Source organism: Somniosus microcephalus, chromosome 3, assembly GCF_052327205.1.
Source record: "Somniosus microcephalus isolate GS21.2 chromosome 3, FLI_Smic_1.0, whole genome shotgun sequence".
In the NCBI taxonomy this organism is placed as follows: Eukaryota; Metazoa; Chordata; class Chondrichthyes; order Squaliformes; family Somniosidae; genus Somniosus; species Somniosus microcephalus.
This window is the reverse complement of record NC_140989.1, coordinates 318678755-318691834: the sequence shown is the minus strand read 5'-3', so window position 1 is coordinate 318691834 and position 13080 is coordinate 318678755. Positions and strand designations below refer to the sequence as shown.

At 43.4% G+C, this 13080-nt stretch overlaps 1 protein-coding gene across 10 annotated transcripts in view; it reads left to right on the top strand.

Moving 5' to 3' along the window:
- The window catches only part of mast2 (microtubule associated serine/threonine kinase 2), a 518017-nt gene that overhangs the window by 377343 nt on the left and 127594 nt on the right, over positions 1 to 13080 (top strand). For all 10 annotated transcript variants that reach the window (XM_085983018.1, XM_085983016.1, XM_085983015.1 and 7 more), the window contains one exon: positions 6351 to 6426. In XM_085983018.1, coding sequence (XP_085839144.1) covers positions 6351 to 6426 — 76 coding nt within the window. The remainder of the gene's footprint in view (positions 1 to 6350; positions 6427 to 13080) is intronic.

The following is a 13080-nucleotide window of genomic DNA, read 5'->3' as shown; positions in this document are numbered from 1 at the left end:
TATGAAATCTCTCATACAAAATTCTCACACATAAAAGTCTAGAGGAAAATTCACCGGTGTGAAAATGGCACTAGAATTCACTACTTTAAAAGTGAACACATTCATGCCTGATTGAGGGTCTTAAATCTAAACTGAAGGATCCCACACGCTTTGTTTTATTATTTGAGTGAAAGATACTCAACTGTCATATGTACAGAATTCACTTTGTATTCTCTTGTGGTCTCCATTTAAAATGGCCATCACTTTCTCAGTTTTGGCACTCCTTCACTGTGCATTGCACCTTTTGGTGGACAAAACGACATGTAAGCTTCTCAAAGTGCACAAAGAGTGGCCCTGAGTAGAAAACTGTCATTTGCTGCTGTTCAGTACCTCCTCCATCCACATTACGCATTTTTGTTTTTTCTATGTTAGGAATCACAAGCATGAATTGTATCTTAAGCACTCCGTGCACACTACGTGCTGTGTCATGGAGCAAACGTTCTGCATATATTCTTGCTTTGTACGTTTGGGAGGCCCAGAACATCACAAATGTTCTACAATCACACATGCCAACCTGCAAAACTCAGAAAAGCTAACATAGTTTCAAAACAGCAGATACCACAAAAAACAACATATAATTAAAAAAAGGCACTGAACAAGGGCCTGGAACCATAAAAGTTTACAGCACAGAAGGAGGCCATTGAAACCATCGTGCCGCTTTGCTAGAGAAATCCAGAAAGCACTGCCCTGCTCTCTCCCCATAGCCCTGTATCTTCCTCTGCTTTAACTATTTATCCAATTTTCTCTTAAAAGATAAGAACATAAGAATATAAGAAATAGGAGCAGGAGTAGGCCAATCGGCCCCTCGAGCCTGCTCCGCCATTCAATAAGATCATGGCTGATCTGATCCTAACCGCCAATCCACTATCACAGAACCATCTCCTGAATCTAACAGAATTAGACACACGAAATAGGAGCAGGATCAGGCTACACGGCCCCTGGGCCCGCTCCACTACCCACAGGGCCATGTCCAATCCGAACCTAGACTCATGTCCAAATTCCTGCCCGCTCCCCGTAACCCTTAATTCTCTTTACTTCTAGGAAACTGTCTATTTCTGTTTTAAATTTATGTAATGATGTAGCTTCTACAGTTTTTTGGGGCAGCATATTCCATGGACCTACCACCCTCTGAGTGAAGTAGTTCCTCCTCATCTCAGTTTTGAAAGAGCAGCCCCTTATTCTAAGACTATGCCCCCTAGTTCTAGTTTCACCCATCATCGGGAACATCCTCCCCGCATCCACCCGATCCAACCCCTTCACAATCTTATATGTTTCAATAAGATCGCCTCTCATTCTTCTGAACTCCAATGAGTAGAGTCCCAATCTACTCAACCTCTCCTCATATGTCCATCCCCTCATCCCCGGGATTAACCGAGTGAACCTTCTTTGTACTGACACGAGAGCAAGTATGTCCTTTCTTAAGTATGGACACCAAAACTGTACGCAGTATTCCAGGTGCGGTCTCACCAATACCTTGTACAACTGAAGCAATACCTCCCTATTTTTATATTCTATCCCCCTAGCAATGAAAGCCAACATTCCATTGGCCTTCTTAATCACTTGCTGCACCTGCATACTAATCTTTTGAGTTTCGTGCACCAGGACCCCCAGATCCCTTTGTACTTCAGTACTTTCCAGTTTCTTGCCATTAAGATAATAACTTGCTCTACGATTTTTCCTGCCAAAGTGCATAACCTCACACTTTCCAGTATTGTATTCCATCTGCCAAATCTCTGCCCACTTACTTAGCCTGTCTATGTCCCCTTGCAGGTTTTTTATGTCCTCCTCACTCACTACTTTCCCTCCCATCTTAGGGGATGCAATAGTCTCTGCCTCAACCTCTAACAAAATATTCCATGCTCCAACAACATTGTGTGAAGAAATTTCTCCAAACCCCTTTCCTCACTCTCCAGTGATAATTTTAAATTGATGAACATTCGTCACTGACTGCTCAACCAGAGGAAATAGTCTCTATTGACTCTATTAAAACACTTCAGAATTTTAAACGCCTTTACTAAATCACAAAGCCATCTCTGCTTCAGCTGAAATATTCCTACTGCCTCTACTCTCTTCATTACTATAGTTTACCATTGCTGGCATCATCCTGGTAAATCTGCACTCTATGACTTTAATGTCCTTTTTTATAATGGGGTGCCGAAAACTCTGGCCATACCAATATTTTATAGAAATTTATCATGAGTCCGTTACTGTTGTACTCTATGTACCTGTTTACAAAACCCAAAATGCTATTGATGCATATCTGATGCATAATGCTACTGAGTATAAAATCCGGTAGAATTACCAATACCTAGCTGTGAGTTGAAGAAAATAATTCAGTCTTTGGGTTTTCCTGATCATAGATTACTTGCGATTAACTCTCATGAACTGATACCTCAGTTGGACTGTAATTTTGTAGCTTAGTGCCTGCTGTCTCTGGTATGTATGTATTTTTTTTTTTTAGAAAGAACTCCATTGTGAATAATCAAGGTGACATTTTTTATTGCTTCGTTAAATCAAGTAAAAATTATACAGTGGCATGATGTTGCATTTGCTGATGCAGTAACAACATTTTATGTAGCAGGGTGAGCGGGAAGTATTCAGTTATGACAGTTTATAGTGCACTTTATTCACATTGAAACATAGAAACATAGAAGATAGGAGCAGGAGTAGGCCATTCGGCCCCTCGAACCTGTTCCGCCATTTAATGAGATCATGACTGATCATCCAAATTCAGTACCCTGTTCCTGCTTTCCCTCCATATCCCTTGATCCCTTTAGCCTTAAGAAATATATCTAACTCCTTCTTGAATATATTTAATAAGTTGGCCTCAACTGCCTTCTGTGGTAGAGAATTCCACAGGTTCACCACTCTCTGGGTGAAGAAATTCCTCCTCATTTCAGTCCTAAAAGGCTTACCCCTTATCCTTAGACTGTGACCCCTGGTTCTGTACTCCCCCGCCATCGGGAACATCCTTCCTGCATCTAGTCTGTCTAGTCCTGTTAGAATTTTATAAGCTTCAATGAGATCCCCTCTCATTCTTCTAAACTCTAGCGAATAAAAGCCTAATCGATGCAATCTTTCTTCATACATCATTCCTGCCATCCCAGGTATCAGTCTGGTGAATCTTCGCTGCACTCCCTCCATGGCAAGAACATCCTTCCTCAGATAGGGCGACCAAAACTGCACACAATACTCAAGGTGTGGTCTCACCAAGGCCCTGTACAACTGCAGCAAGACATCCTTGCTCCTGTACTCGAATCCTCTCGCTATGAAGGCCAACTTACCATTTGCCTTCTTAACCGCCTGCTACACCTGCATGCTTACCTTCAGCAACTGGTGCACAAGGACACCCAGGTCTTGTTGCACTTCCCCTTTTCCCAATCTATTGCCGTTCTGATAATCTGTCTTCCTGTTTTTGCCACCGAAGTGGATAACCTCGCATTTATCCACATTGGGCAGATGCATGGCAAATGCAGTATAATCACCAAACCTGTCCAAATCATACTGGAGCTTCTCTGCATCCTCCTTACAGCATACATGCCCACCCAGCTTTGTGTTGTCTGCAAACTTGGAGTTCCTCGGCATCCTCCTCACAGCGTGAAACTCTGGTGTATATCATATGCTATTGCACATTATGTGCAAACGATATTGTACCATTTTAAGTTGTACAATGGGCAGCTATACTCAGGTAGGCATTATAAATTAATAATTTTATCGAGACTGGGTAAAGTGTATGTAATATGTGTGACACAATAGGAACATTAGTGTATTTTATTTTACTCAATTTTGAAATAGCTAGAATTGAAATGGAAGTTGTGTTCCCTTTTCTCGTTGCAAAATGAGCTGAGTTGCCACTGGTCTAAACCAGGTTGGTTGATCTGGAAATTAAGATAAAGGGGTTTTGTTCTAGTACGAATTGATTTGTACCTAGGCAAGAAATAGCAGGTAACCAGAAACCCTGATAATGTCTGAGCATCTGCTCCATCAGTATTCTGTGCAATAATTTTTACTATTGTGTCTAATTGCAGATGATTGACAGCTCTGACTTCAGAGGCCTATGGAGTAGATAAATACTGGAGAATTTTTCCATCGTGTTTAGTTTGTCCAAGCGATCTGAACTCCATGCGACCCATTTGCCCAAGTAGCAGATTTTTAAAAAAACTATGAAGGAGAGAAGCTAAGAAACTTAAAAGAATGCATGATTTTATTACAAAGTAAATGGCCACAAAAAGTTGGTTGTGAAATAAAAAAAAGTAATAGTTGTCTCAGATAACCCATTTATAACATAATAAACATCTCAAAAATTAAACAAATTTCTAAAGTTTCCTATATTCGTACCTTCACATCTCTCAAATTCCTCCATCCGTTTTCCCCTGACAGGCCACTTCTCTCTCACGGTCTTGACTCTATACTCAACCATTTTGTTTTGGGGTAATAAGGGAATCAGGGTCTATGGGGATTGGACGGGAAAGTGGAGTTGAGGTAGAAGATCAGCCATGATCTAATTGAATGGCGGAGCAGGCTCGAAGGGCCGTATGGCCTACTCCTGCTCCTAATTCTTGTCTTTATGAACTGAGAGTTGCATTGTTCATGTACGATATTGCATCCAGACAGTCCACCGAGCCATTACTTTTACCACTTCAGTGAAGTTTTACTTTCAACTTTTTAAAATACTATTATGCTTTTACGTTGTTTTAGAATCAGATCTCCCTTCTGAAAGTAAACAAGAAAATTGTGTTTCTTTTCTTAAACACTTATCCATTTGAACTCTCAGTACTATTTATATCCCATGTGTGATCTGGGACTGTGGAGATAGGTTTCATGTGTCAAGCCTTGTAATTTCATATATAAACACAAGTTTGTTTTAAAAATGATAGTTGAAAAAGATATAAATGTTATGGCAATCAGTATAACTCTGACCTTGACTCACAGTCAACCTGTTTTGTAACACATTCTCACTGCTGAACATTACTGTCCTCAGTATAGTGCAGTGAGTCTGGTGTTATAGCCTTTTAAGGCAGGCTATCATGATGTGGCACCCTAAGCCTGACTCGCATGCTCTGCTGATATTTGTACTTGGCATCCCCTGCACAGTATGGTCTGTCTTAGCTGAGTGGTTTGGCGCAGAGGCAAGGAGGTGGGCTGTAAAGCTGATGAAGTCTGAGTATGGTGAGCCACCTGCACTGTTACAGCACCACCTAGTGGCATAATCTGAAACTGCATTGACTATGTGTATGGTTGTTTGTCAGATTGTCCAGCCATTTGAAGATTGTCAGCATTGTTGAGAACAGGGGGGGGGGGGGGGAAATGTAGTAAAATTAGTACAGATATAAGTAGATCTGCCCAAGTCAGCTGTGCCAAACAAATTTATACCACATTTCCATGTACATTTTCACAGGGATGATTTTTCAATTGAGAACAAATGATCTGGTGAGAGGAGAACATTTGAGTGGCATTATTGGAACTTTGTAGCCTGCACATTAATTCCCATTGAAATTAAGATTTTGGATAGGTTACCTAACCTGTATATAAACAAAATACTTGATGTGGAGATGCGTAATGTAATCTCTGTCTCATGAGTGGTACTAATTATAACTTACAGGCAACTAAATCACAAACAAATGATCAGGTCAGCTCGCTCATGGGATATGAAGCGTTCTCCATGGCTTCTCCTCATGTACCCTATATGTCTCCACAAAAAGGATTAACCAGAAATTTCGAAATGGCAAAGTTCTAAGTGAATTCTGATTATCTTGCTGAATAAATAAATCATGAATTTATTTTGCCTCGCTGTAGGCCAGGATATATTTGACTTGTGCTGCATATTTTAAAGTTCCCAGATATCTCTGACCAATTCTTAATTTCTAAACATGGGTATGTTTTTTCCTTGTCAATTTTCTGTCCTCCCTCCTCTCCTGAAGGCATTGGTTCCCTGCTGGGGTATAACTCTCAACCTCTGGTCTTTTGCTTAAGTAATCGGTATTCATGCATGAGTGTCGACAGCTATTCAGTTTTCCACCTGATAGCTGCACATGAGCACTTCCAGTGAGGAACAGTAGATGGTTGTTCAGGGGCAGGACCCTAGTAGCTTTTTCCCTTCCTAACCCAAGGGGCAGCAAGTCTAATTGTCGACCCCTTCTGGTGACTTAGCTAAATCCGCTTAGTCTGGAAATCGAACCTGCTACGTCTGTAATCGGGCTCAACTACTCAGTGGATGAACTCACTTGGGAAGCCATAAATATTCTTGTTAAAATGCACTTTCTAAAATTGGGTACAGTTTCACAGCTTTTGTATTCTCAATTTGCCAACAGGTAGCAGTCCTCTTGACAGTCCAAGGAATTTCTCTCCCAATGCGGCAGCTCACTTTTCATTCATACCAGCACGAAGGTAAGATTTGTTACTTCAGTGTTCTTTTAAAAAAAAAAAGAATAGCATGCGAGATGATTTGGGTGTTGCATGGAATATGCACAGGCCGCATGTGGAGTTAGCGAGAAGATTGATATATAAAGGGATGGTATCTTTGTTTTCATTAGCCTGTCAAAATGCAACTGTTCAAAATCAGATGTGATCAGCTGATGCGTTAAACATATGCCCGTCTTTGCAAAATGGTGCAAATAATGTACTAACGAAACAAGAACAGAAATTAAGTTCAGCATTCTAAAATGAAGTGTAACCTCCTTGTCAGTTTTGTTAGATGGCACTGATATTAAAATAATCACAATAGTGCAATCATTCACCAAGCTCATGTTGGATGTGTGGAACAAAGGTTGTGGGTTCAAGTTCCACGCCAGAGACTTGAGCACAAAAATCTAGGCTGACCCTCCAGTGTAGTGCTGAGGGAGTGCTGCACTGTCGGAGGTGCCGTCTTTCGGATGAGATGTTTAATTGAGGCCCCGCCTGCTCTCTCAGGTGGACATAAAAGATCTCATGGCACTATTTCGAAGAAGAGCAGGGGAGTTATGCCCGGTGTCCTGGCCAATATTTATCCCTCAACCAACATCACTAAAACAGATGATCTGGTCATTATCACATTGCTATTTGCGGGAGCTTGCTGTGCGCAAATTGGCTGCCACGTTTCCTACATTACAACAGTGTCTACACTTCAAAAAAAAAAAAGTACTTATTTGGCTGTAAAGTGCTTTGGGACGTCCGGTGGTCATGAATGGCCTATATAACTGCAAGTCTTTTTTTCAAGAGTACGATAGTGTCCATATTTGTGCCTGCAAGTCACTCCAGGCCATCAAATGGGGCAGAGAAAAAAATCAGGAACATGCCAAGATGGCGTTGATCCCAGGACCTCAAAACTGTGGGACTCCTCAAGTCTTCCTTTCTACCTACAATCTTCTCCTTACTTTTTTAAGCTTTGATGGTGTCCTACGCCATGGGTCTCAACCCGTCACCTAGATTTCTCAATTCTAAAAAAGGTTAAGACCAGTATGGGCAGAATCATGGTGGCCTATGTTGCTGCTTGTTATAGTAACCAAAAATGAAGGAAACCTCAAATACACAGTTAAAATGCCACTACCTGAAGCACTCTGTATTGCTGATTGTATCTACTGACATTAAACCAGAAGGGAGCTGAATTAGAGTACTGTACGTCGTGCCTCCCAGCCAGTGCTCCTGACAATATTGTGAACATTTAAGCTTACATTTTCCAATATCAGTGCAGTTTAGACTGTGGAATGGTTCTTCATGGGTTTTGACCGACTCAAATGGGAATGTGCTATTTGCAGCCTATTTTCCAAAGTTAGCTCCTTTCCATAGCTTCAGGCGCAGGGAGCATGCTAACGGTGTGAGTGGAAAAATACATGCAAGTGAAATTAAAAGGGAGTATCAGAGTAGTAGCCTTTACCAAGACTGAAGGAGGAGGGGACTAAGAAGTGATAAGCAAAAATGAAGCATAGTTAGCTGCAGGTGTTCTTTCAGTATATGGCATTGCTCTCGGAACAGGAGTGGGGGCCATTCAGCCCCTCGGGCCTGCTCTGCCAGTAATTAGATCATGACTGATTTGAACCTCAACTCCATTTTCCTGCCTTTGCTCCATAATCGTTGATAACCTTACCGAACAAAAATCTGTCTATCTCATTCTTGAGAGTTCCAGTTGTCTTCACATCCACAGCCTTTTGGGAGAGAGTCTCTTGCCTCTACTTTGTCATTCTTTCTGTTCTGTTTATATCTCTCCTGCTTGTCTCTGCATTTGTGGACAGGGAGAGACAGCAACATTGGGATTTGGGTTTGCAGGTGGGTTAGAGGCAGCAGCAATAGTGGCCACTTGATTGAAAGGGATTCGGAGACACTACCATATTCTTTGAGGCAGGTTAGTTTGTGACACTTCTGGTTGCTGACTTTTTATAGTGGGTGCTGACATTCTCGAGATCTTTTTAAGGGGTCATTTTGGATGACTACACAGTGGTTTAAGCAAGCCATGATAGCAAACCTGCCTCCTGTTCTCCGCACAGAGTCATACATGAGTGAGAGCACTATGAATGGAAAACCCCAATCTCTGAAAAGTCTGTCAGCAGAAACCGTTGATCCTTCTGATGGGCAACAGAAATAAGAATCAGACAGCTAGTGCTGCTGGCTCTCCCACTAGGCGCACAGTGGGTTAGCCTGCACCTTCTGCTCCTACAGGCACTGCTCTCCCTTCTGCTCGAGATCTGCGATATTATGGATTCCTAAGGCAGGACCGGACTGGAGGGGGGACAGCAGTGCTGTTGGAAGCAGGATGTGTGTGTCAGCCCACTGTGCTCCCATGGTGGAAGCTGCCAGGAATGCCTGTCTGTTGTTTTTATTCCCCACTGGAAGATCAGCTGTTTCTGTCGGCAGGTTTTCTTTAATCGGGAGCTGCTCGACAGGCATTTCAAAGTGGGGCAGGGGTTTGGACACTGCTCACTTCATACAGCATCTAGTGGTGACAGAAGTAAAATTCATGTTGATCTAAATTCTTTTGTAAAGAACAAAATAGTTGCATTACCCGAGTAGTAATGGTTGCTCACTGGTGCCCAGTGGTTAAAGGCATTATCTGGTGCCCAAACGGAACCAAAGTTCAGTGCCCAGCCTGTGCTGAAATAGCTGATCTCGGCTGGGCACCACCGTTACCCTCTGCTTTTGGACTAAGTGGGGAAATGAACCAGGATTCCAGCTCTTGATCAGTATTCAATAAAGAAAGACTTGCATTTATATAGCGCCTTTCATGACCTCAGGATGTCCCAAAGCGCTTTACAACCGATTAAATACTTTTGAAGTGTAGGCACTGTTAGAGTGTAGGAAAGGCAGCAGCCAATTTGTGCACAGCAAACTCTTATTAACAGCAATGTGATGATGACCTGATAATCTGTTATACTGACGTTGGTTGAGGGGTAAATATTGGCCAGGACACAGGCAGAGCTTCCCCTGCTCCTCTTCAAAGTGGTGTCGTGGGATCTTTTCCGTCAACCTGAGGGGCCAGACAAGACCTGTATTTAACTTCTCATCCGAAAGACTCCTTGTAGAAAGTGCGATTGCTGGGTGTTGCTTGAGAACTTTACTGGGCTTGGCTATGGTGTCCTCCTCAGACACCTGCGCAGACACTGCTCAGACACTTGGGGGACGAAATTCACCTCCTTTGTGCCTGCCGTTAGCGCCTCTGGGGGGCGTTAATGGGGCGCAAAGGACTTATCGCCCGGGCGGGGGCGCTAATAGCACGCGCTGAGAAATTCAGCGGGGCGCTACTGAGACGCTAGCCGAAAGGGCCACACCCTCGCCGGTAGTACCCCGGGCCACTGTGCCTGCGTCGGTGACGTCATCGGCGAACAATGCGACCCTTTAGCGCCTCGCTGCAGCCCCTTAGCGCCCCGCGGCCAAAATTCGGCTATGCCCCACGAGGCTGTCATGGGCGATGTCAGCGACAGCCTCGTGGGGCGCAAGCCGGGCTGCACACCGCTGGCGGGGTGCTAATAAAAGGAGCGGTCTGGCTGCGCCCCACAAACATTTTTTTATTTTGAGGTCAGCCTCTCTTGGCCCTTGGTCTGGCCCGTGGCCGCCATCGCTCCTTCCGGCACTGCGTCTCAGTGCTGGGCTGAGGCCACGGCACCATGCCGCCCTGGTGGGCTAGTGGAGGCCGTCAAACGGCCCTCCCCTTTAACGGAAGGGGTGGGGTGCTGAAACGTGTTAGTGCTACGTGGAGTGGCAACGTAGTGCTCTGGTGCTACCGTGCCAAGTGCCCCACGCTCCACCCTGAGAGAATCCCGGCAGCTGAAGGGAGGCGAGGACAGTTTTGGGGAGAAGATAAGTGCTTTTATAGCACTGCTTGTGGGCCAGCAGGAGCAGGAGTGCTTCCCCACAGCCCCCCCAAGCTCCCACTCCCTGACAAACAAAGACTCCTGGGATCAAACAGCATCACATAGTGGCTAAATCTGAAACTGCATTGACTGTGTATGTTTTGAACTTAAGCCACACCTCAGGATTTCAGCAGTAATCCAGGCTCCAAAGACTCCAGTGCAGTACTAAGAGAGTGTTGCAGTGTGGGAGGTGATGTCCTTCAGATGAGATGTTGAACCTATTTGCCTTTACGGTGGATTTAAAAGATCCCACGGTACTATTCAAAGAAGAACAGTGTGTTCTCCCAGAGTCCCTCAAATAATACCACCAAATTCTCTCTCCACCAATATCGTCAAAATATAAAATAAATGCTCATTCAACTCGTGTGGGATGTTATTGGTGCAGAGTGGCTGCTCCAGTTGCCTACCTCCGGACTCCCCAAAGCCTTTCCACCATCTGCAAGGCACAAGTCAAGAGTGTGATGGAATACTCTCCATTTGCCTGGATGAGTGTAGCTCCAACAACACTCAAGAAGCTCAACACTATCCAGGACAAAGCAGCCCGCTTGATAGGCACCCCATCCACCACCTTAAACATTCACTCCCTCCACCACTGGCGTACCGTGGCTGTGCACTGCAGCAACTCACCAAGGCTTCTTCAACAGCAACTCACAAACCCACGACCTCTACCACCTAGAAGGACAAGGGCAGCAGGCGCATGGGAACACCACCACCTCCAAGTTCCCCTCCAAGTTACACAGCATCCTGACTTGGAAACATATCGCTGTTCCTTTATCGTCGCTGATCAAAATCTTGGAGCTCTCTCCCTAACAGCACTGTGGGAGTACTTTCACCTTATGGACCGCAGCAGTTCAAGAAGGCGGCTCACCACCACCTTCTCAAGGGCAATTAGGGATGGGCAATAAATGCTGGCCTTGCCAGTGACACCCACATCACAGGAACGAATAAAAAAAAAACCTAAGTCACAGAAGTCCTCAAATAATTCATTATATAAATGCTTGGAGATGCTTCAATGAATTGATATGGCACTGATTTCCTTTGAGACGGTTGAATGAATGGATAAAACACGATACCTGAATGAGGACTGCTGAAGAAAGTGACTGCCTTTAGGAGAAATGGGGAGGCAAGGGCTAAACGCCAGAAAGAGGAATAAGACTATAATATATAAAATGTATTTTAAAACTTGCCTTTCAAAATAAACATTGATTGTACTGTGTTTAAATGCCGCCTCTCTTGGTATATGGAGATTTATTCTTTAAAGAATGAAGAAATAAGCTAATCCTTTCCACTCTTCCTATTAGAAAATGTTGCTAGAAATAATAAATAAAAAGTTACTTGACTCATTAAATACAGTGAAGGAAACCCAGTAAGGATGTATTTACACTATAACTATAGCATTGGTGCAAAACAGTTTGGCTTTGCATCAACACTGCAGTTACAGTGTAAATGCAGCCTGACTTCGGGTCAGATCAGGCCTTGACACCTGATTAACAATCCACATGTTTAGCATCAGTGCGAAGATGAAATAGCTTTGCACCGACACTAAGCTTGTAGTACAAATGTACTGTTATATTTCCTGTTGCGGGTGGGATGCTGGGCTTTAGTTCCATACCTCCTGCCAGTTCTTCAGTACTCCACTAAAGTGGACATTCTACTTGTGCGATGTTTGTGAGAATCTGGGGGGGGAAATGTGGGGCTAATTAGTGGTCTTCATCCTGTCTTCACCCAGTGTCCACAGGTGACCAGTTCTAGTACGCACACCTGGAAGGGAGGAGAGGAGAAAGGTCACTGATTAGCAATCATAAACCAGGAGCAGGAACTCTTGAAGAACCCACTATAAAAAGCATGAGTACGCTGAGACCATTTGTGTGCTCCTCTTCATCTCTATTGAGGTAGCACAGATCAGAGATAAAAATCTGGGAGTTTCCTGATATTTTTGGCACTAGCACATGACTTGGTACATTTCAGACAACGAGAAGGTGGTTCTTCTTTGAGTATTTTATGGTAATTCAAGCTGTAAGTGTTCTGTGTCATTGAGGACATTTTCTTTCTTTCCACTGCACCTGGTATTCCCAGGTGGTCTCCCATCCAAGTACAAACCAGGCCTGACTACTTAGCCTGAGTTCAGACGAGATCGGGTGTTTTCAGAGTGGCGTAGGCTTGAAAGACATTTTAAAAAAATTAAAGCATTGTTTATTTTGTACTGCCACCATAATGCACATGTTCTATTCACAACAGTCTACAAGTCTCTCTGTTCCTTGTGTTGGTAAAGTATTATCCTGTTTATTGGTCTTGCTTTATTTGTTAAAAATTATTTAAAACATTTAAAGTGCTCACCTCAGTGATGGTAGCAAGGCTCTATAATCAGTTTTCATTTATTTCTCTAGCTTAAACAGTCCCTTCTCTGTTCCCATTTTGGATACAGTGTGAAAGCATTAAGCCACTGGATATGGAGCAGCATTTGACAGTCCTGATCACCTTGTCAGTTAGAGAATAGTAACAGGCACAAGACCTAATATAAATGGAGAGTAAACTAGAAAGGCAGTATATCGCATGCAGCCTTTTGGTGTAGATCTTCAAACCATCATTTAATTAGTTCACATGTTAATGCCATCAGCTTCTTTGTTTCTGCTGTGTGATTTGAGGATATACTTTAAAGCAGTTTCATGTTTTTAAATATCACAAAGCATTTTAAAAACAGACAGTGCATGTGAAGAGAGAT